This window comes from Bipolaris zeicola (genome assembly GCF_000523435.1).
Source record: "Bipolaris zeicola 26-R-13 unplaced genomic scaffold scaffold_65, whole genome shotgun sequence".
In the NCBI taxonomy this organism is placed as follows: domain Eukaryota; kingdom Fungi; phylum Ascomycota; class Dothideomycetes; order Pleosporales; family Pleosporaceae; genus Bipolaris; species Bipolaris zeicola.
The window spans coordinates 108,524-129,932 of record NW_006912114.1 but is presented as its reverse complement, the minus strand read 5'-3'; the positions used below and the strand labels follow the sequence as shown (position 1 = coordinate 129,932).

Here is a 21,409-nt window from a genome sequence, read left to right as displayed (position 1 = left end):
TAACTTGAAGTTGACGCGCTAGTGTAAAGTGGCCGACTCGCTTGGGTGGCCGACTCGCTTGTGAACCACGTTATGGAACACTCCTCTACAGGAGAAAGATGTCGATGCTAATTAGGCGGCACAAGCTGTTGAAGATAGGTCAGCATGGAACGAGGTACTAGAAATATAAAACCTACTGCCAGGGCTCGATGGGCAGACCCCAAAAGAACTGTATCCAATGCATTGGATATAGCAATCGCCAACAACTCGCCCAAAACTGCCCTCAACTGGTCGTTTCGGACAATTAAAGGCCTCAGCATATGGATTGCCACTACCAATTGCCTGAGTACCACATGATTCTCGAATACAGCCTTGCATCCATCCATTAATGATATCTCGGTGCCGAGCGTACTGATCTTTGTTGCAAGGGCCCTTTTTAGACTTGTTCACATCAGAAAAGCAACACATGAGGCTGCCTGCAATAAGTGTTGGACTTATAAAGAGCATCAAGAACGACAGCATAGTGAGTATCGTGATTTGGAAAAAGAAGAGACTGCTAAGAATATCCAGGTAAAGGTTGAACTGAATTAAAGAAGTAGTTGACAAAGATTCCGTTCTAACGAAAATATATATGCAACTTTTGATCTAATTAAGGTTCATTTGAATTCAAATCAAACTTTAATACTAACATGGCATCGTTTTTTCCATCACTTTCATCGTTTATCAAGCAAGTGATACGCATCTCAAAAATTCCGAGCCGCTCTTCGGTATAATCTACGGTGCTACACGGCACAGTTGATATATGTGGGTCCGCTAGCATGAGATAGTATAAGCCGTGGTAGAAAGTAAGAGCTGTACTATACAAAGTTACAATTATCAAGAAACAGCGTAGTATTTTTTCCCATAACAGGGGATATGAAAGAAGATCTTAATTACCGTCTTGGCGTCTCCATAGTACAAAGGTTGTAGCATGCAGCACAAGTACCAGTACTGCCTCGTTTCGGCTCTGACTTAGTAAGCCTTAGAAGCCAGTTGTTTTCTAAGGTTTGAGCTGGCTTTTTTTATCTGACATAATGACGAGAATGACGTGATCTTTCGTAGTTACCGTAAGTAAAATGCAACCTCTGAGACTAGATCTATGTCAAGGCTCAAAAATGGAGGTGTACAAAAGACCTGCTTCTCCACTATTTTCAGGGAAGACAACATTCATCCAATCTACATTAAGGTAGTTTCACTATCCACACCACTGTTACCATCTCATCTCTACAAAAGATGCAGTTCTTCACTCTAATATTCTTTTCGCTTACCGCATTACCGAGCTTTGCGAATCCAGCAGGCGATTGCAATCCAAGATACGATCCTCGCTGCTTTATCAATCCCCCCTGGCGTCAGTGGCAAGCATCCTTTACATTCGACAGAAACATCATCGACCTCTACCGAAACCCATACGAGATTAATCTGCGGCATTTGCACATCGCCGTTGTTGCAACCACCGCCGGCGGCGTTGATTTTGTCATCACAGCCAACAGCGACATGCCCCTTAGGGTTGATAATGTTTTGTACCGAGCTACGTTGGAAGGGATAAGCCGTCCTGGATCATGGTTTCCTCACAACCCAAACGATCCTATCCACCGCGTGTCCTTTACACCTCTTGAAATACATTCGCTTCCACCCACCTCAAGTCACACTCTCCACTTTACGTTTGAGGTCTCCGAGGAGAGTGAGCTTTAAAGCGTAGAAAAGAACATGGAGTGGAGGCAAGCATTCAACATGATTACTGGAATATCGAAATGCCGTTCGTAAGTGGCGCTGTTAAAAAGCATAAACTCTGAACTCTTATGCTAATTTTTATTCAAAGTGAAAGCAGTGGTCTCGTGTGCTCAAATGCTAAGTAACATACCTTGCTTGGATACTTGTTTTTACGAGCTGCTCCGATTGTAGCAACGTTATAAAGAAATTCTCATACGAAATGAAATGTTAGGTATAAGAGATGATATTTGATAGAGAGCTGTCGAACTATGAGCGGGAAAGACTCTATCTAAGCACGGATTGGAGAAATAAGCCTCTATTCGTTGTATACTAGTTATGTAGTATTATTCTCAATCTATCTACGCATGCCTATCTCTAATATGCTAATACTAGAAGAGAGTGGAAGTAGGATAAGAGTCTTAATTATCTTGTTTCTCGTATGATTGATTACACTCACCACAGAATGCTGATTCATCTAAATTTGCTCATGATACTCCACCGGTAGGTCCTTCTGCACCAGCTCTGACAACTTCAAAGACTATCACTATCGCCTTCAACCTTGCAGCTCAAACACTTAGTCAAAAGTTGAAAGCGTTCTTGTACACCTTCTTCTCCTTCTCCTTCCTCGCCTGAACCTTCTTCTTGATAAGATCTTGCTCCTTCACAATCGCCGCATCGCCTGGCGCATACTTTGCCGCTTCCTTCAGGTCAGCCAGCGCCTCATCCTCGTTCTTCCTAGCAACCTTTGCTTGGGCACGCCTGAAGTAGGCTTTGGCCTTGTCCTTGTCGGTGATTCCCTCAATATCCAGCGCCTTTGTCGCGCTCTCTATCGCCTCGCCGTACTTGTGTGTCTTATTCTGAAGTAGGGCGCTGTTGGAGTAGAGCGAGATCTTTAGGGCGCAGAGCTGAGGCCAGAGATCCTTGGGATCATCATCTAGTGGTGCAGGGTATTCGTGCAAGTAGCGGATGCCTTTTTGGTACTTCTTGATACCTAGCTCGAGGTCGCCTTTCTTGAAGGCATCGTTGCCCATGTCCTTCAACTTTGTCGCAATCTCAAGAATTTCAGTGCCTTTCCACTCCTCATCAGCAGACTTTTGGTCCTCTGGGAAGTCTTCGTATGGATCACCAGTTGCGTCGGAGACCTTCTCGGTTGCCTTGTCGTAATCCTCGCCCGTGAGCTCACCGCAGTCAATGATGGTGGCATCTTGCACCGGCTTGTCGCCGCTCTCTGTTTGAAGGTTCTCGATTTGGCGCACGATGCTCTTGCCATTGATAACCTCACCGAATACGACGTGCTTCTTATCGAGATGTGGTGTAGGGACTGTGGTGACGAAGAATTGCGAGCCGTTCGTTCCTGATAATTTGTTAGCCGACTATGTCGCAGAATCTGCTGTGAGATTTGTATCCGCCTTACCTGGCCCAGCATTCGCCATGCTCAGAAGGAACGGCCTGTCGTGGATCTTCTCAAAGTTCTCGTCCTCGAACTTCTCGCCATAGATGCTCTCGCCACCAGTGCCATTACCCTGAGTGAAGTCACCACCCTGGATCATGAAACCCTTGATAACCCGGTGGAAGCTTGAGTTCTTGTAGTGTAGGGGTTTGCCGGATGCGCCTTGGCCCTTCTCGCCAGTACATAGCGCCCGGAAGTTTTCGGCAGTCTTGGGAACAATATCACTGTACTGATTGATTTGTTAGTCCGTATATACGCACATCGTAGTAGAAGGATGTATTGGCGCGTGAAGTGCCAATGGGAGGGTAGAACGTACAAGCTCAAAGGCAACACGACCGGCCTTTGTGCCGCCAATCGCAATATCGAAGAAGACGCGTGGGCGCTCTGGCCTCAGTCAGCATTTGTGTTCAATAAGTGTTCATGCTTAAAGTTGGGTGTATCTTACTAGAGTCAGCCATTATTGCTCAGTTGTAGTTGTAGTGTATTGGAATATGAGGTGAAGATGTGCAACAAGTACAGAGTACGATTGGTCGCGTGGATTAAGAAAAGTGTATGGTATGTGTTTTGGCGTTGCGAAGCTGGGTAAAAGCATGCAGCCAGCCATCCAGAACTTTCCACGAAGCTACAGCCTACAGCCTCATGCCGCGCCAAGCCCGCTTTTCTGGCATCGGTACGACGCCAGAAAGAACCGATCGCATTGCTTTTCCGATTGCATGAGGCCAGGTAACGTCAGGCGGGATCGTGATAAGAATGCGACCATGGTAACGTGCTTGTTTGGAAATCGCATGGGTCTTGTAAACATGGAGTTGGTGCTCATGAAGAGGGGCAATGCGGGGTAAACATCAACATCCGCTCCCTGTCCGTCTGCAAAGCCGTTACAAACGTCTCGTTTTCATTCTTGCCACGCAGTATTTCCCCATAAGTTCATGCAATCTCACTGGATCATAACGGATGCCCGACCGAACGGCTGCTAATTACTAGACGAGCCAAATGGTCATTCTTCTCCCTCTCACGACCTTCACGCCAGGCAGAATGGAATCAACTTGTAAAAACAGACATTTTTTTCTTCTTTCTTTCCCTAACATAATGCTATCCAACCTGCTATAACCTATTCATTGGGATTACCGCCTAGCAGACATTGAGAATGGAATGGCCGTCGAAACCAGCTCATTCTGATCGTAGTGATACGTGAAGCCGCCCTGCAGTGTCCTTCTCAGCGCATTGAGTCTCTGCAACTTCCACCATTTATCAATCCTGACTTCGACGTTCCTGTTGATCTTAACTTTCATCCTGCCAGATCCGTATGCCCTACCAGTCTCCTCGTGCAGCGCCATGGAGTACGCCGGGCCGCGACTGGGCTTCTCGACAGAGTTGCGAATATCTGCAAACGAAGAGTGCAACGCTTTGCGATCCTTTTTGGATATGCGGCGAGTCGAGACGTTGGCAAGCTCATCGAGGGTATGTAGGAGCTGGTCTTGTCTTCGGTATACCGTGTAGCGCTTTACCAACTTCTGCCCATCTCGGACATACTCGGGATCATCGCGGTCATCCCCTTCAACCTCCTCATCCTCCTCTTGTGGAGTAAGTGATTTTTCATACAAAAGCGCAATATTCTCTCCAGCTGCGATTTGCACACCTGAGTCTGCGCTCTCGAGTTGCTCTACAAAAGCTTCCATGGCAGCCTCGGTCTCTTCTTCTAGGTCCTCGATTTCAGTCGCCAGCAGACCCCACTCCTCAAGTGCAGCAATCACAACCTCGCCTTCATCTTGCGCATCAATAGAAGCACCGTCCGACTCGACAATCTCAAGGAAGAGGTTCATAATGTCCAAAATCTCGTCGTCACCTGCTCCAGCGAAGAAGGCGGTGGTGCCTAGGGTGTGGATGGCGTTGACCTTAACGGGGATTGAGGATGATGATTGGATAGATCGCTTGAGTTGGTCGGCGACATCGTCGTAAATGGAGTCGGAATCGAGAGTAACAGCAGTGACTGCGATCGCTAATAGTTGTGAGCAAAGTGTCATTATTTCCAGATGATATGCATACCTTTCAAGGCCTTTACAGCCTCGTTTTCTGTGGTTTCTTGTCTGACGCTCCTAAGCATAGAAGAAATCAGGTCGTGGGTGCGGTCCTCGATCTCGTCCCTCGCATACCGGGCCATGAGTATGTGCGCATAAGCATTTAGGCTTTCGGTGCGCCCCTCGGTGCTGCTGCGCTTTAGGTTGGTAATTTGCTCGATGCGCGTATGGAGCTCCGCCTTCCATGCATCTTCAGGAATATTGACATCTTCGCCGTTGAGAATATCGTCGATGGATGCGGTGCTGTTCAAACAAAATGTCAGTACTTGTTGGTCGACATTGTTTTGGGTGATGATGTCACCAGGCGCGATCTACAGTGTGGCGAGGCAAACCAAAAAAAAGTTGTGTGCGGCGCTGAACACTCACCTCCATGCAGTTCCGTCACTCAGCTCGTCTTCATCGTCGGTATCGTGTCGGCTGCGACTGGCGGCACGCGACTGTGCTGGTGATGCGACTACCGAGTTTGATTTGGAGGCTGTAGTGGATGCGACGCGCGAGCGAGCCTTGCGCGAGACGGTCTTGTGGCTCTCGAGAGCCTGCTTACGGAGGTCGCGCATTCTGGATTATGTCTCGTAGGCTGGATGAATTTTTGGGACAAATCTCGTTACAACAACCTTTTCGGAGCTGTAGCTTTGAGGTTGAGCTTTGTAGGTAGTTGGTACCCAGCGGCGGATTGCGGGGAAGCCAAAGTAGGAAGGCAGTTATTCCAAGGGTAATGAGTCTCTAAATTCAGTCGTGGACGTATATGAGTTAGGTTTGAAAGACATGAGTATGAGTCAGAGAAGACAGCGAGATAGCAAGTCCGAGGCAAATAGGAGGGAGGGAGATGTGGTTGTTCACAAGGCAGCCGGCTGGTGTCAGTCGTTCCTCCCAAACGACTTGTCCCGAGTGGATGGTGGCCAAACGGCGCTAACCGTCGCATACGTCATATCCATCCAGTCTTCCATTTACTACAAACCTTCCACAACACGTTACCTGACCACACCGACCCAGATGACCTTTGGATATAGGGATACGCTTGACACTTGCCGTCTCTTTTGAGTTCATCATCCCTTCAAGTAGTCCCTGATCGCCGCCACGGTAAGACTAACCTGATGTGTTGTACTTAGCGACAGCTTCGTGTCAGCCAAATGGTCGTGACACTGATTGGCCGCTTCTACTCTATCTTTTAACTAAGAAAGCCGCCAGGATTAAGACCAGACTTCGAGAACAGCTGATATCAGGCTTCTTTACCAAAAAATGGGCTCACGTCATATTCTTATCTGGGGCCACGCGCCGCAGCCGCACAGGTAGACGCTTTCTGTCTACAGTACTGTCAGATGATCTACACTTTGGCGCAATTTTTATATTCAGTTAATCAAGTCCGTTCGGGCCACATCAACTCCTCGCCTGGTCAGCTGCAGAAGGCGTGGTCATGTTTACGCCAGTCACCTCCCGACCAATCGGTCTGACATGTGTATCTCCGTTAAAGCCAACCTCGGCCTTGGGTCTAGACTTCATGTGGCAGACCATACGGTCGCGATCCTGTGCCAACGCAATGCGCGGTTATCGGTAAGCGCGCTGCGGGATATGGTGATATGGTCGGAGTTCCATGCCCAAGATGAGACTTTTTATCAACACGGAATCCTCACGTCGTACACTTGGACATGGATGTAGTAATCATATCGTGGCCGTACGCCACCTTTTTTGTCATGGCCGCATTCCCAGATTTGTAATACTTAATTGTGGTGTTGGCACATGAATCAACAACCCTCGACCACATGCGACCACTCGAAAGCAGTCTCCGCCTCCCGAGGCTGATGCGGCACAGTAGCCAAGCGCCGTAAATATATCTCATTCGCTAAGATACGACGTGATACTCGTTTGTCGCTTAACAAGGATCTGAACGACACGTGCAAGCCTTACTCACGTCCAGCCTCACGACGACACATCACGGCTTGGGGAGGATGAGGATAAGGATGAGGCCGAAAGTGAGACCAATATGACCCGGCACAAACCAACAATCAGCTACACAATCCAACGGGAATAAGCAGTCTTTCAAACTGCGAGGTTTTGGCGCTTTTTCTGGCGTAGGTACATAATATCTGACATGCAAGGCCTGCCATCTCAGGCGTCCCGTATGAGTAGCATGCGTGGAAGTGGAGCAGCCCTGGACAAATGGTCCTGAACTCGATTCCTTCGTAATTGGTCCGCTCGTACCATAAACACCGCAAGGATATCATAAACCCTAGTTTTTAACAAAAACTAACTGATGCATTGTTGGAAAAGCCATGTGCGCCTCCTTCCAAGCCATGTACATCCAGTTTCAGCTCAAATTCCGTTGCCCAACCCCACAAAATGCCATGCGCATAGATGTAAAAAGAAAAGAAAAACGAAGATCTAACCGAAGCTGACGGCGTAAAGAACAAGGGCGGCAAATCGAATGTACGGGCAACGCAGAAAAAAAAAGGTCGACCGACCAACCTCCCAAGCGAATCAACAAAAGCAAACAGCTCAACCACCTATGCAACCATGCATCTAGAGCCGGCCTCGGGGCAAATAACTCTCCGGAAAAGCCCATCTGCTGAGCCGCAGCCACCATCCTTCCAGTAAAACGTCCTAATATGCATCGTACTCGGTGCCCTTTCTTTTCGCATGCCGCGGAACCCTCCCTCCCTTGCCGCAACATGCCACCCCCCTCCCTCTGTAAACCGCACAACCGATAACGCAGAATCCCTGCTCCTTGTCCTTTGCATTCTCGCCACCCGAAAATAATCGCTCCAATACATAATAGGCAGCAATTACGATCGTGACGTTTGATGCTAGATAGTTCCGATAATCATGATACCCACACACACACACACACACACACATGATGCACTATACGGCTTTTTTTGTTCCCTTTCTTTCTTGTCTTTTAACTCTGTGCACCGCCGCCTACGCCAGCGCCCTCAGGCCACCCAAACGGAAACGCCGAGCGCTCTCCCGGCTTCCGTCTTGGGATATCAATGTGGTGGAAGTTGCGGAGGTGCTCGACTAGGTGGTCTCTGCGCGTGAAACCTTTTTCGCCTACGCGGTTGCAGCGGGCGACGTGGCAAGGGTACTCGGGTGTGCCTACGCCGTGGACGGTGGACTGGTGGCGTTGCAGGTCGGCCAGGCGCGTGAAGTGCGCTGAGGAGGTGCAGGAGGGGATTTCGCAGGTCCATGTTCTGTAAAAAAGGGGGGGTAAATGTTAGACAAGTGAAAGGATGGGGGGGGGAAGAAAGAAAGAGAGAGTAACGTACTTTGATCGTGTTGTACTGCTTTTGCTTCTGTTGATAGTCGACATGTTAAACTCTTTTTCTCTCTCTTGGGATTGGACGTGTATGATTCTAATTAATGAACATACCTTTTATGACTTTGACCCGTCGATAGATTCATGTCTGTACTTTGCATTTGCCATTCTGTGCTTTCGTATCCTGTCACGGGTTCTTGGTATGGAGCGGGTGTCACGCCCATTGGCTGCTCAACATAATAATCTTGAATCATTTGCCATGGCTGTGGTGGATAACATTGGTATTGCGCATAGTACGCATTGATTTGCTGCTGCGTGTATTGAGGTACTCCTGGTTGGTACGGTGGCTGTTGTTGATACGAGTAGCTACCTTGGTCTGAAGACGAGTACTGTACATTTCTGTCAGTAAGCGAAACAAGAAAACGTGGGGAACTTGTTAGGAAATTGATAATGTGGGGGGAGCGACTTACGCTGTATCCGGACATGGCGGGCGAAGGCGGTTGTTCCTGCTTTGGGCGCACTGACTCGGTCTTCTTGGGACGAGAGCTAGTATTAATAGAGTCACTTTCAAGGGCAGACGGGCGGTAGGCGGGTGCCGCGGGCGATGTGATAAGGCGCAGTTCGTGTGCTTGGTGCGTGTTCCTTATCGGGACTGGATGCTTGCGAGGTACGAGGTATGGCTGTCCGGGAGAGCTACGATAGAAAAACAAGTTAGATAATTCAATGGTGCTTTTGTTCCTGTTCCCTGTCTGGCCGAGAGGCGAATTCTCGATAGTTTATATGGGGCAGCGCTAAAAGGATGTCTTTTTTGACAGCTACCTAATCACTGCCACAATCGAGCTGACATCCTGCGGCCGTAAAGTACGAATCCACTTACATATACTTCGGAGGAAACGGGCTCTCCAAAAGCCCGAAAGCATCGCCATGCGAACCGTGGTGTGCCAGCATCGTTGATGACGAGAATAAAACGTAGGGGTCAGCGAGGTTCAGATCAAGATTTGGACCCGGGTCCAGGATTCAGTTGGTATTGACAGGGCTTGAGGGAGGCAATGTCGTCCCTTTAGTAAGATTGTCGCTGTGCTTGGACAAAGCTACGCCAAAGACCAAGACTTCGAGTATAGAAGCCTGAAATTGCTGAGGTGGGACCTATGGGTTAGCGTGGGCGAGGCGGAGAACCCAAGCCTGCGGTAGCAACTACGTATCTTGGTATAGGGCTGACGATGTTTGATGTCTGTGCAGGAAAGCTGGTGAAACTCAAGGACAAAATGGTGGGTCGGTGCTATGGCACATGTGAGTCAAAGAGGCCAATTTTGTTTTCTATGGTGGGAATAGGGAGGCGGTGAAATAGTTTGCTAAAAGGAGCGTAGCCAGTGTAGTTGGTGGAGAAAGATAGCCGTTGACTAGATCTGCCGTTAACCCTTCTTCCCGCCGCATGCCCTGCAGGGCTTGATCTGACCTTGGCCTTATGGCATCTCACTTGCTTGTTAGCATAGCTTGGCTACAGCAAGAGCTAGACCAGTCCAATGGATACTCTTCTTGTATTCTTGTACCTGTTTCCGCTATGAGCAATGGGCCGGAGTCACCGATGGACAGGATGAGAGCAGGCCGACAGGCTACCGTGTGACTTGTAGTGCATGCATACATGTTATTTGCCTATTCTGGCTCTGGGGTGTATGGCCTTACCCTTGTTGAGCTGCAGGACCTGGTTTGCGGCCTGAAGATCGGCATCATGGCTGATGTGCACAAGTCAGTATTCTTGGGTACAATTGCACAATCAAGGCAGATGCCAAAGTTGCGTCTCGACTATGACTAGTCTGTCAAAAATGTCGGTCGAAATGCTCATATCGTAACTAGGCGACCAACGCCATCCACATTTGGATACCTAACGCAATGTCAGAAGTATTTATGTGGACCAACCGCTGTACATGGTTTAGCCCCTATAAAACACTCAGTTCACACCCGTTCCTCTCAGCCCGGACTGTTGTCTGCGTTTAGCAGCGCACAGCTCGTCAAATCTTCGCTGGGACCGTAAAAAGTTGTATGTGAACGATCCATGCTGTAACCGCTCGGCTGAGCGGTATGCACGAGCTAATGCTGTCGGGCGTAATGGGGCCAAATCGAAGTTCGGAACGTTGCAGAAGGCTTCTTTCGCTAACACAGCCAGTGGAGATGGGCCCAGCTATTGTCACAGCCCTGCAGCTCTCACGCGATTGGGGGCCGAAGTTGTTTGAAACCGCGGCCTTGGCTATATATGTAATGTCAGATTACGCCCGGCCCTAACACCGCTTCGCCCCTACACTACTCAATTCGAGTGGTCCAAGGGATTCCAGTGATAGAAACGTCTCAATCAGTGCCATTCAATCCATGCATAGGTGTCTCATCGTAAATTACTCTGCCCAAAGACGGTCTGTGTGCTTGCTGTAAGGTTTAATTCAGTGCGAAGCCGTCCGGCAGAGCGCTTTGGGTTCCGAAGAGCACGAGACATTTGTCCGCGAAGGAACCCACTCCAGGACTACCTAAAACTTGATACAGAATGCAACTACCATACTGAGCAAAGGATTCGACAAGAAGAATGTGATCGATTGCTTATAGCTCGTCTTCCAAAAACTTGTACGCAAATCGGAAGTCTGCCTTTCTACGGTTCATCCTAGATTCAAAGTTAGCACTGTATCACTTGGAGAGTCTGTCCCCCGAGACACAGAATTCGGTACGGGAGCTTTGCAGACAAAAAACCGAGCAACGAAACTAAGTGCTTACCATGTGCTTTCATAGTCGAAGAATCGGTATGTTCCCTGCTCATAGTCTTCAGTAATTGCTTTTGGTTCTTCGTGGCGTTGAAACCATGTCTGGTACTGCTTATGGAATCTCCAACTCTGTGACTTCAATGCTTTGGCGGCTAGGTACTGTTGATATGTACCCTGGCGGTAATAGAAGGCGTAGAAGAGAGCGTCCGTCTCAATGCGGGAATAAAGACGAGGGTCGTCGAAGATGGGCAAGGGCTCTTGCGGGTAGTGAGCGGGGGTGAATGGATAAGGATTTTGGGGACGGTAGTGACGCGGCACCTCGGTATCTGCAGACTCGGGCGCAGTAGCCATTGATGCCATTAGCATACGCTCATCCGGAGGTTTTGATGCTGAGGCAGAAATATCATTCTTGGTTGCCTCGAACGAATCAAGCAGATCCTGCAGACTGGAGGGGAGATGGTAGACCGACTCTTCGTCTTCATCTTCTGCATGCGATTCTCCGTTCGTCAGTGGCGGCGTAGTAGCTTGGGATTCCTCTTCTTCCACTGGCTCAGGGACAGGCGTTCTTCTGTTGGCCTTGGAGACGTCATCAGACACTGCAGCTTGCAAAGGTGGGTCCTTCTCTACAGGAGCGGCCACAGGTACGCTGGCAGCAGGAGCAGGTGAGGCCTGTGCGGATTCGGCCTGCTGTGCACGTGAGGCTGGTTGGGAATGTGTTATGGCGGGCGAGCTTGTTGCACTTGCACGTGCACCGCCAGCAGCGAGACTTGGTTGGGCTGCAGCAGCTCCTGGTGGTGGTGGCAGTGGAGCAATGCCAACTCCGTTCCTGTCGCTCGCAGCTGCAGCCGCAGCAGCCGATGCATACTTTAATGGCTCTCCTGGCGTTCGTGTTGGTATCGGTGCAGGCTTCATAGCGTTTGCCGTATTATTTGCAGCATTAGGCGAGGGCGTATGCAATGTGGCTAGCGCTGGTAATGGCGACTTCATCTGTGTCGACGACCGTCTTGCTCCTTGTTGCACTGCTTCGGTCGCCTTTGGTTTCGGTGCCGGTGGACGTACTTCTGTGTCGGGTGTATCGTCGGCTATTGACTGCGATTCGTGTGACGAGACATGGTCCAGATTCTCGCCCAGACCGTAGATGGCCTCCTCCTCTTGTAGGTTGAAGTCATCGTATAATGTGTCGTCGTCCATGAACTCGGGGTCCTGATTGCTTTCGACGTAGTACTTGATGCTGTCCTCAATCTCCTTGACCTGTTCCGTCTCAACGCTACCGTTCTCCAATGCTCGTTGGAGCAGCTCCAGTTTGGATTGGTGCCATTTATTCCGCTCAACTGACTCTTCCAGCTCCGACACGCGCTCCACCTTTGAATTGTCGCCCTTCTTTGACTTTTTGACATTAGCGTTCAGCGTCTCGATTTCAGCTTCAATTGTCTCTATTTGCCGCTCGAGCTCTTCGTTCATATGTTGTAGGAATTCGACCACTTCCATCTTTTCTCTGTCCTTGGGGTCAATCTTGGAGGCTAATTGGAGGCCCTCCTTGGAATATGCTTTTGTCTTCATCTCCTTTTCCACGGCCTTGAAGCGCTCCATTTGCTGTCACATGTCAGCTACGGCATCGACCCACGATACGGCAGTCACCCTACTGTCTCGATGAGTTTCCTGTGATCGAGTAGCGGCTTCTTGTCCTTGATCTCAGACATGGCAGCCCATGTCTTGATCTGGTCCCGCGATCGTTGCAGCTTCTTAATCTCCTTCTTCAGCTGGTCTTCGAGTTTCTCCTTCTGCGATGGATTGCCCGTCTGCATAATCTTCTCATATATGCTCTCGAAAGTCGCGACGCCTTCGGCGACCTTCTTGAAGCATTTGTCGATCTCCTGCTGGAGTTTCCGTGCAGCCATGGTCTATGTACAGCCTCGCCGTCAGGGCGGGGGCGGGGGTTGCGGTGGTGGTGGTAGGGGTCGCTTGGGGGGAGGCAGCGAGAGGCAGGCCTTCGGTGTGTGCGAGGACGGACGGATAGGCGAAGAATGTCGCGCGAGTGTTTGTCGTGGGCTGGATGCGGAGAGGTTGAAGGCATGGCATGGGTAACGCGAATCCCTAGGGCTGGCCTAGCGTCCCAGTGTGCCAAGATTGCGGCCGCTAGCCTCAGCACCCCCACGCGCCTCGCCGTTTCACGTTCGCGTTGCACCCTCTTCAGCCTCGTCTCACTTTTGTCGGATACGCAGATTCCCATGCGTGACGTAGTCGCCATTAGTTGCTTTGTTACTCATCGAGCGTAGAACGGCCTGAGCAACTCCAGTGACTGACTGATTGTGTGTGGATAGCTAGCAGTACTGCGGTGCTGCTCTACTTAGCTACTTACCCCGCCATCATGAGGAGTACAGGCCCGGTCCATGTGCAATCAATAATACAGCGACACTAACAATGTCCTAGCTGTGCTGCAGAGAGTCAAATCGGCATCCGTCACTGTAGATGGCCAGCTCATTTCGTCAATTGGCAAGGGCCTGCTAGTCCTCGCCGCCATCTCCAAAGACGACAATGAGAAGGATGTCGAGGCCATGGCTGCCAAGATACTCAAAGCCAGACTCTGGGATGACGAGTCCAAAGATCCTCCGGGCCGCGTATGATCCATCTAAGCCCATCTCTATTCATAGCTCTAACCCTTCCAAGTGGAAATCCAACGTTTCTGATATACAGGGCGAGGTTTTATGTGGTATGCAGCCACCATGCAGCCTGCGAGACGGCCTACTAACTTGTTACAGTCTCCCAATTTACCCTGTTGGCATCAATGAAAAAAGGAAATAAACCAGACTTTCACCAATCCGCAAACGGTGACAAGGCCCGCACTCTGTATCAGGCTTTCTTCAACAAAGTCAAAGCACTATACGAACCCGAAAAGGTCAAGGATGGTTTGTTCGCTGCTATGATGGATGTCGCTCTAGTGAATGATGGACCGGTAGGTTTAGACTATGCCTGCCTGGACGGCGAGGTACTGCTCCAGTATCATATTTTCTGGGTGCACTCTACCCACTACCTCAAGTACTAACCATCCCCTCTAGGTCACCATCCAGATAGATACCAATCCACCCAAGACAGAAGACCCAAGTGCATCTGGCTCTAGCTCCAATAACCCAAAAACGAATAAGTCGCAAACTGTCGACGTCAATGACCGCAAGTAGCACGTATACTCTACACACTAAGCCCGTACTGACTTCACACTCCCTGGCTTAGTTGTCGATAATATGGCCAAGATCACGCAAGAATTCAAGATACCCGTGGAACGCTTAGACTAGAAGTCAATAGATCCAGTATGTCCCGCCACCACTTTTGCATCGACAACATCCCACCGAAGGTATACGAAACCCAATGTCATTCATATTGCCACGGAGCAATCTTTGGTAGCATTGAATTCATGGACTGATTACCGGTCTCAGGTCACTTCTTAGAATGGCCATCCGCCAAGTCAGGCATTTATACCTACCGATCTGTAAAAACAATAGATGTAAGACTGAGCGGCATCAATGCATCTCTTTATCTAGCAGAATGATTCCAAACTTACGTAGCAACACATGCGTTGTAAGCTCTGGCGTCTGTCTGGAAAACACTCTTACATCAGATATTGCAGTGAGACAACTCGCGTGGATCTTCGCATTTGCCAAAATCTGTGACCTGGAGACAGGACGAAATCTTACGGACTGCATTTGGCATCAGTCATTGTCATACTCCTAGTAGCCTGATAATTCAAAGTCCCCCGCTATTAGCACGAGAAAAACATTATCGGTATGGCAGCTTTGACTAAATGAAGTAATCTACGCGAGTAACGACACACCGGTGTTTTCCGTACATATCTTTGCTGACTCTATGCATAGCTATAGGACAGACTGATATCCCTTTTGGTTTGCGCTTGCTGCATACTATACAAGGACACCGTTTTCCGCGCCAATCAACATGATGGGGGTGTGTTAGATGTAAAGCTGTATTGTCGCTGCCTAGACGATAGCCTATCAACTGCGGAGAGCAGTTCTTCGCATGCGTCCAAAGTACGCCGTCTACATCAGTCACCACTGCTAGTTCGTTGTGCTACCAAGTGGAATTCGTACTCGGAATCCTGGAATGCGATTAGCGGGGCGAAGTGGCGATCCCTGGACTATGTTGTTGCCTGAGCTGCGTCTTGCTTAGCTGAGAAACGGACCGACGTTGACAACTACCAACACTATGGATGCGGGGAATTCATCCTGAACTGGCAGCTGGGTCTGATACTCGACAGGTTCTGCGTTGTCGGTGTTTGAACGCGTCATGGTCTCGGTTTCCTTTCCATGGAATGTTCTCAAGCATCTATCGCTTACTGATATGGGATGTCGTGCATATCTGGGGTCAAGATTGATGCCTTGTTTCAACACTAGCCAGATTGCTTTCCTTCTCTCAACCCAACTGTCTCTCTTCATAACGATGCAGGTCGAAAGCCTTTATTCCATATTCTCAGGTGTAGTATTTGTACAACTATCACGAACAACATTCCCTTGACGACGCGTACCTCGCCACTGCATTCCAACGCATAAACCGTAGCGTAGCACAACATGCGATGTTGATAAAACGGTGCGCCTACATGTTGTGGGCCCGAAAGTCATGATGGCTGTTTCACGAGCCGGGAATGCGACACGTGGCCAATCGCAACATTGAAAAAAAGAAAGAGATGACCTGTAAAATCGTCGAGGTCCCGCAATCCTATCGCTCTTTCTCCCCTATTGGGTGCCTCGGAGCGAGATGGGCCCGACAAAAATTAAGGGCTTGTTCGATTATTTCGTTTTGCATTTGCGGTTTCGGGCTAGTTTGGGTTAGTAGATATTGGCTCACAACGCTGTGGTCGGGCGTAACTTGATTAGGATTAAAAACGAAGGGGTTGTTTAGTTGGGCCTCCGTTATGTAGTGATATCATGGTCACGTCGCATTTATGTGACGCTCATGTAATCGGCTGATTCTATGCACTGCATACTAAGCGCAGATAGAAATCACTACATCTAGTACGGTCATGTGGCAGAACGGAGCTTGGGGCTCTGGCTGGAAGTCTGGAAGTACTGCAGCGTGGAAAATTGACCTCCGATTCTTTTCAAAAGGAGAGACTATGGGTTCAGTTGATGCTAGGTCAGGCTTGTGGCTTTATACTCGCACTAACAATACAGAGCAGTGTTTTGTAGCTTCAAAGCGTACGTTTTACCCAACACAGCAGCGTTTTGGGGCTGGGTTTCGATACACACAGTCCAGAACCGGTAAACGAAGCGCCCACCGGAGCCGAACCGAATAGGTCCTAACACGCGACTTGGTGATAGCGTGCTGTGCACAACTTACGGGCGTAAGTAAAGAGGAGGGCGAAGCGATACTCCGTGCACACCCCGTGTGTCGGGGGCACTAACCCCCGAGGACCGGCCATCGATGCCACCCGAGGAGGACTTGCGACTTGTCGAACAGCCTGCGCGCAAAGTCTACTTCTCCGAACATGACAATCATTGGCGGCAGAGATACACACATTTCCCGCCGTCAGGCAACAGCGATGGCCTTGCCAGTGTATGTAAGGTGCCCGCCTGCTCATCGCCGGTTGTCATCTCCGTCCTTCAATGCAAACTCTCCACAGCGGCTGTTCATAGCACTTCGCTTAGATTTTGCCGTATTTCCCGTATAATCCTGTACCCACAAAATCCAGGCCGGCGCGCGTCATTAACATTTTAGGGCCTACGGCCGTCTTACCGAGCGGCTTGAGCTGTGCACTACGTCTCATTGGGTCTAGTCGAGCCCCGATCAAAGAGTGCAGTGATCTAGTCCTACTTGTCCAGGCCCCGTGAGTGGCGCAGAAGGAATCTCAATAATAGTCTGCCAGCTGGGTTCCTTCTTTGTCCTACATCTCTGGGCTTTTCTCGAGATACTTTTATCGCTGCCCGCCAAGCACCAGCGACGACAGTATAAGCTCACCACCACCAGAGCATGGACCACGACGACTCGGCCAAGGCCACCGGCGAGGTCATCTCGAAGGCCATCGACGAGAAGCATGAAGTGGAGTCGGAAAAGGAGTCCACGTCGCCCACGACTACCCTGAGCGATAAAGAGAAGGAAATCATCGACCTGCAGTTAACAGCGCCTACTCTCACAGTTGGCTATTTTTCCTTATTTCGATATGCCACCGCCAAAGACAAGGCTATTATGGCTATAGCGTTGATCGCTAGTATTGCGGCCGGTGCAGTAATGCCACTGATGACAGTAAGTAATGCACCAAACCACCACTACTTCCACGTGCCAGACCATGTTTTCCGGGTCATGTCAAGGCTATGGGTTTCGCCAACTACACGAGTTGGCCGTAATTGTACTGTAAGAATACAAAGCTGACTTGACACAGCTTGTTTATGGCAATTTCGCGGGAAGCTTTACTGGCTTCTCAGTCGATGCAGTTGCAGCCGCCAGATTTCAGCATGAAATTGAAAAATTCACATTGTACTTTGTATATCTGGGCATCGGAGCGTTTGTCACCTCATATATCAGTATCATTGGATTTTCGTACACCGGAGAACGCATTACACGAACGATTCGAGAGCTCTACTTGCGCGCCATCTTTAGGCAAAACATTGCTTTCTTCGACTTCCTAGGCTCCGGCGAAGTCACCACTCGTATCAGTTCCGACATGAACCTTGTTCAGGATGGTATCGGCCAAAAGATCGGCTTGTTCGTCACTGGAGTCTCCATGTTTGTGTCAGCTATTATTATCGGTTTCATCCGATCCTGGAAACTCTCTTTGATCATGTTATCTGCCACTATTGCACTGATATTGATGATGGGCGTCAATGGTACCCTGATGAAGAAGGCGCAAACTCTATCCATCGACGAATACGCTACAGCTGCTTCCTTGGCCGAGGAGGTGCTGTCCTCGGCTCGCAATGTCGCTGCATATGGAACACAGAAGCGTCTTGAGGAAAAATACAGGGTCTTTGTAGATCGCGCAACTGGGTTCGACTACAGGGCAAAGTTCTGGCTGTCGATGATGATTGCTGGGATGATGGGTGTGCTCAATCTTCAATATGCCTTGGCCTTTTGGCAAGGTAAGCGATTTCTGGACGATGGAGAGCTCGGTGTCTCGAACATTCTTACCGTGGTCATGGCACTTATGATTGCGGGCTTCTCCATTGGGCAGAACTTGCCTCATATCCAGGCGTTCGGTGGAGCTACTGCGGCTGCTACCAAGGTCTTCAACACAATTGAAAGAGACTCTCCCATCGACCCAGAAACTGATAAAGGCATCATACCCGATGACTTTGTTGGAAACCTTGAGTTCAGGAATCTCAAGCACATATATCCTTCTCGTCCAGATACTACGGTGCTCTCGGGTTTCAATCTATCTGTACCCTCCGGCAAGATGGTTGCGCTTGTGGGTGCGTCAGGATCTGGAAAATCTACAATTGTTGGACTTTTGGAACGCTTCTATCTACCAATGGAGGGTCAGATCCTCTTGGATGGAAGGGATATCGCCACTCTGAACCTACGTTGGTTGCGTCAGCATATCGCCATTGTCAGCCAGGAGCCTGTGCTATTCAGCACAACCATCTACGAGAGTATTTTGCACGGATTGGTCAATACCGAGTATGCAAATGTATCAGACGAGAAGAAGATGGAACTTATTGAGAACGCCGCCAAGATTGCCAATGCCCACGACTTCATCATGGACCTCCCGGATAAATACCAAACCAAAGTTGGAGAGCGTGGTGGACTGCTTTCAGGTGGACAAAAGCAGCGAATTGCCATCGCTCGTGCCATTGTCTCGGATCCCAAGATTCTTCTTCTGGACGAAGCTACTGCCGCACTTGATACTAGGTCTGAGAGTCTAGTCCAGGACGCTCTCGACAGAGCATCGCAAGGACGAACAACTATCGTCATCGCCCACCGACTGTCTACTATTAAGAAGGCTGACAACATTGTGGTCATGGCATTGGGAAAGATTGTCGAGCAAGGCACTCATCAAGAACTCATCGACCTCAACTCTGTGTATGCAAGTCTTGTGCAGGCTCAAGAGCTAACTTCCAAGAAAAACACCGACAATAGGATATCGCAACTAGGTGATCCTGAGAAACCAACAGGAGGCGAAGCAGACGATCAGAAACTTGCTTTGTTGCGAACAGCGACATCGGCTCCTTCTGAATTCTTGGCAAAGAAAGACGACAAAGATAGGAACTACGGCGCCTGGGAGCTGATCAAGTTCAGCTGGGAAATGAACGAGGGCGAACACAAGGCAATGACTCTCGGACTGATTTTTAGCTTCCTCGCTGGGTGTAACCCCGCCTTTCAAGCCATCTTTCTTGGTAACTCGATCAACTCGCTCTTGTCGCCCGGAACATCGCTCGGCGGACATGGCGTCAACTTCTGGTGCGGCATGTTTCTCATGCTCGGACTTGTCATCGGTTTCTTTTACTTTGTCCAGGGTCAGACACTATCTAAAGGATCTGCTAAACTCGTCGGTAATGTGCGAATCCGCGCTTTCAGAGCCATGCTTCGCCAGGATATGGAGTTTTTTGACGGCGAAACGGTCACTTCCGGAGCTCTCAGCAACTTCCTATCGTCAGAGGCAAACCGCCTTGCTGGTCTTAGTGGATCCACTCTTGGAACTATTATCAGCGCTGGCGCTTCTATCTTGGTCGCCTTTATTGCCGGGTGCTCTTTTGGATGGAAGCTGGCTCTCGTGTGCTCTTCAACCATACCTCTTGTCATTGGATGTGGTTACTTCCGTTTCTACGCACTCACTCGCATGGAGAAACGAACCCAGGAGACATCCGATGCTGCGAGTTTTGCCTGCGAGGCTGCCTCGTCCATCCGCACTGTTGCGACGCTTTCGCTCGAGAAGCATCTCTTGGCCGAGTACCAAGCTAAGCTGGTAGACCAGGGCAAAGGCTACTTCAAGTTTACAAACGTATCAGCCGTGCTCTATGCTACATCCCAAGGATTGAATATGTTGGTCTTTGCCCTGGTCTTCTGGTACGGAGGTCAACTACTGTTCCGTCGGGAGTACACCGTCTTGCAGTTCTTCATTGTCTATTCCGCGATCATAAACGGTGCTCAAGCTGCTGGATCTATCTTCTCCTTTGCCCCAGATATGGGCGAGGCCAAGGATGCTGCCAAGTTGCTCAAGTCGTTCCTAAACCGCATCCCTAAGATCGATCACTGGTCCCAAGATGGCAAGAAGATTGATCGCCTGACAGGAAAGGTTGAGCTTCAAGATGTACGCTTCACATACCCAGGGCGACCAGACCACCGCGTATTGCGTGGGGTTAATCTCACTGCCGAGCCTGGTCAATTCATTGCACTTGTTGGTGCCTCTGGTAGCGGAAAGTCGACCGTCATGCAGCTACTGGAGAGATTCTATGACCCGACCAGTGGTGCTGTACTTGTTGATGAGGTGCCACTGACTGACTACAACCTCCAAGACTACCGTTCACAACTAGCCATTGTGAGCCAAGAAACCACGCTCTACACCGGCACAATCCGCGAAAACATTATGGCAGACAAGGAGGAGTTGGGTGATGACGTCGTCATCCAAGCATGCAAAGATGCAAACATCTATGATTTCATCACATCATTACCAGATGGCTTCAACACGCTCGTAGGCGCAAAGGGTGCTCTTCTCTCAGGTGGCCAGGTAAGTCCTTTTCTCCCTATCTTCTCGCAAAACAGCTACTGACTCTCTCCAGCGCCAACGTTTGGCAATTGCCCGTGCCCTCCTCCGCGACCCCAAAGTCCTCCTTCTCGACGAAGCTACTTCTGCTCTCGACTCCACATCCGAGCGCGTCGTACAAGATGCCCTTGACTCCGCTTCGAAGGGTCGTACTACAATTGCCATCGCACATCGATTGAGCACAATTCAACACGCGGATGTAATCTACGTGTTTGACCATGGCAAGATTGTCGAGAAGGGTCGACATGACGAGCTGGTAGCCAAGAAGGGCGTGTACTATGAGCTCGCAAAACTGCAAGCCATTGGAGCACCGCAGTAGTTTATACCGTTTTTGATGCATAGAGCCATGTTGGACATATATATTGTAATACCTTTTTTCGGCTGGGTATCTGGGCTGGTAACCATATCTAAGAACATACACATAGACGGCCTTGTAACGGCCTTTTTGTAAATAACAGT

At 49.6% G+C, this 21,409-nt stretch overlaps 8 protein-coding genes across 8 annotated transcripts; 2 read left to right on the top strand and 6 right to left on the bottom strand.

Annotated features, from left to right (window-relative positions):
- Positions 1-111: 111 nt before the first annotated feature.
- On the bottom strand, positions 112-501 carry COCCADRAFT_25939 (uncharacterized protein; the record flags this gene model as incomplete). The annotated part of the gene is made up of 2 exons (XM_007713650.1): positions 112-125; positions 177-501. The coding sequence occupies 2 exons, from the start codon at positions 499-501 to the stop codon at positions 112-114; spliced, it is 339 nt and encodes a 112-aa protein (XP_007711840.1).
- A 1,805-nt stretch (positions 502-2,306) lies between these two features.
- Positions 2,307-3,636, bottom strand: COCCADRAFT_4693 (uncharacterized protein; the record flags this gene model as incomplete). Its single annotated transcript, XM_007713642.1, has 4 exons — positions 2,307-3,082; positions 3,143-3,407; positions 3,495-3,562; positions 3,624-3,636. 4 exons carry the CDS (start codon positions 3,634-3,636, stop codon positions 2,307-2,309), a joined length of 1,122 nt encoding a protein of 373 aa, XP_007711832.1.
- A 663-nt stretch (positions 3,637-4,299) lies between these two features.
- COCCADRAFT_4692 (uncharacterized protein) lies at positions 4,300-5,810 on the bottom strand (the record flags this gene model as incomplete). Its single annotated transcript, XM_007713641.1, has 3 exons — positions 4,300-5,174; positions 5,222-5,496; positions 5,620-5,810. 3 exons carry the CDS (start codon positions 5,808-5,810, stop codon positions 4,300-4,302), a joined length of 1,341 nt encoding a protein of 446 aa, XP_007711831.1.
- Positions 5,811-5,857: 47 nt separating this feature from the next.
- Positions 5,858-6,175, bottom strand: COCCADRAFT_95049 (uncharacterized protein; the record flags this gene model as incomplete). The annotated part of the gene is made up of 1 exon (XM_007713694.1): positions 5,858-6,175. The coding sequence occupies one exon, from the start codon at positions 6,173-6,175 to the stop codon at positions 5,858-5,860; it is 318 nt and encodes a 105-aa protein (XP_007711884.1).
- Positions 6,176-8,149: 1,974 nt separating this feature from the next.
- Positions 8,150-9,454, bottom strand: COCCADRAFT_36416 (uncharacterized protein; the record flags this gene model as incomplete). The annotated part of the gene is made up of 4 exons (XM_007713693.1): positions 8,150-8,441; positions 8,621-8,895; positions 8,977-9,199; positions 9,384-9,454. The coding sequence occupies 4 exons, from the start codon at positions 9,452-9,454 to the stop codon at positions 8,150-8,152; spliced, it is 861 nt and encodes a 286-aa protein (XP_007711883.1).
- Positions 9,455-11,092: 1,638 nt separating this feature from the next.
- COCCADRAFT_95029 (uncharacterized protein) lies at positions 11,093-13,148 on the bottom strand (the record flags this gene model as incomplete). Its single annotated transcript, XM_007713692.1, has 3 exons — positions 11,093-11,153; positions 11,264-12,843; positions 12,894-13,148. The coding sequence occupies 3 exons, from the start codon at positions 13,146-13,148 to the stop codon at positions 11,093-11,095; spliced, it is 1,896 nt and encodes a 631-aa protein (XP_007711882.1).
- Positions 13,149-13,618: 470 nt separating this feature from the next.
- COCCADRAFT_25934 (uncharacterized protein) lies at positions 13,619-14,426 on the top strand (the record flags this gene model as incomplete). The annotated part of the gene is made up of 5 exons (XM_007713649.1): positions 13,619-13,625; positions 13,681-13,868; positions 13,918-13,960; positions 14,010-14,203; positions 14,307-14,426. The coding sequence occupies 5 exons, from the start codon at positions 13,619-13,621 to the stop codon at positions 14,424-14,426; spliced, it is 552 nt and encodes a 183-aa protein (XP_007711839.1).
- Positions 14,427-17,223: 2,797 nt separating this feature from the next.
- COCCADRAFT_25933 (uncharacterized protein) lies at positions 17,224-21,269 on the top strand (the record flags this gene model as incomplete). Its single annotated transcript, XM_007713648.1, has 3 exons — positions 17,224-17,496; positions 17,633-20,914; positions 20,967-21,269. The coding sequence occupies 3 exons, from the start codon at positions 17,224-17,226 to the stop codon at positions 21,267-21,269; spliced, it is 3,858 nt and encodes a 1,285-aa protein (XP_007711838.1).
- Positions 21,270-21,409: the final 140 nt, after the last annotated feature.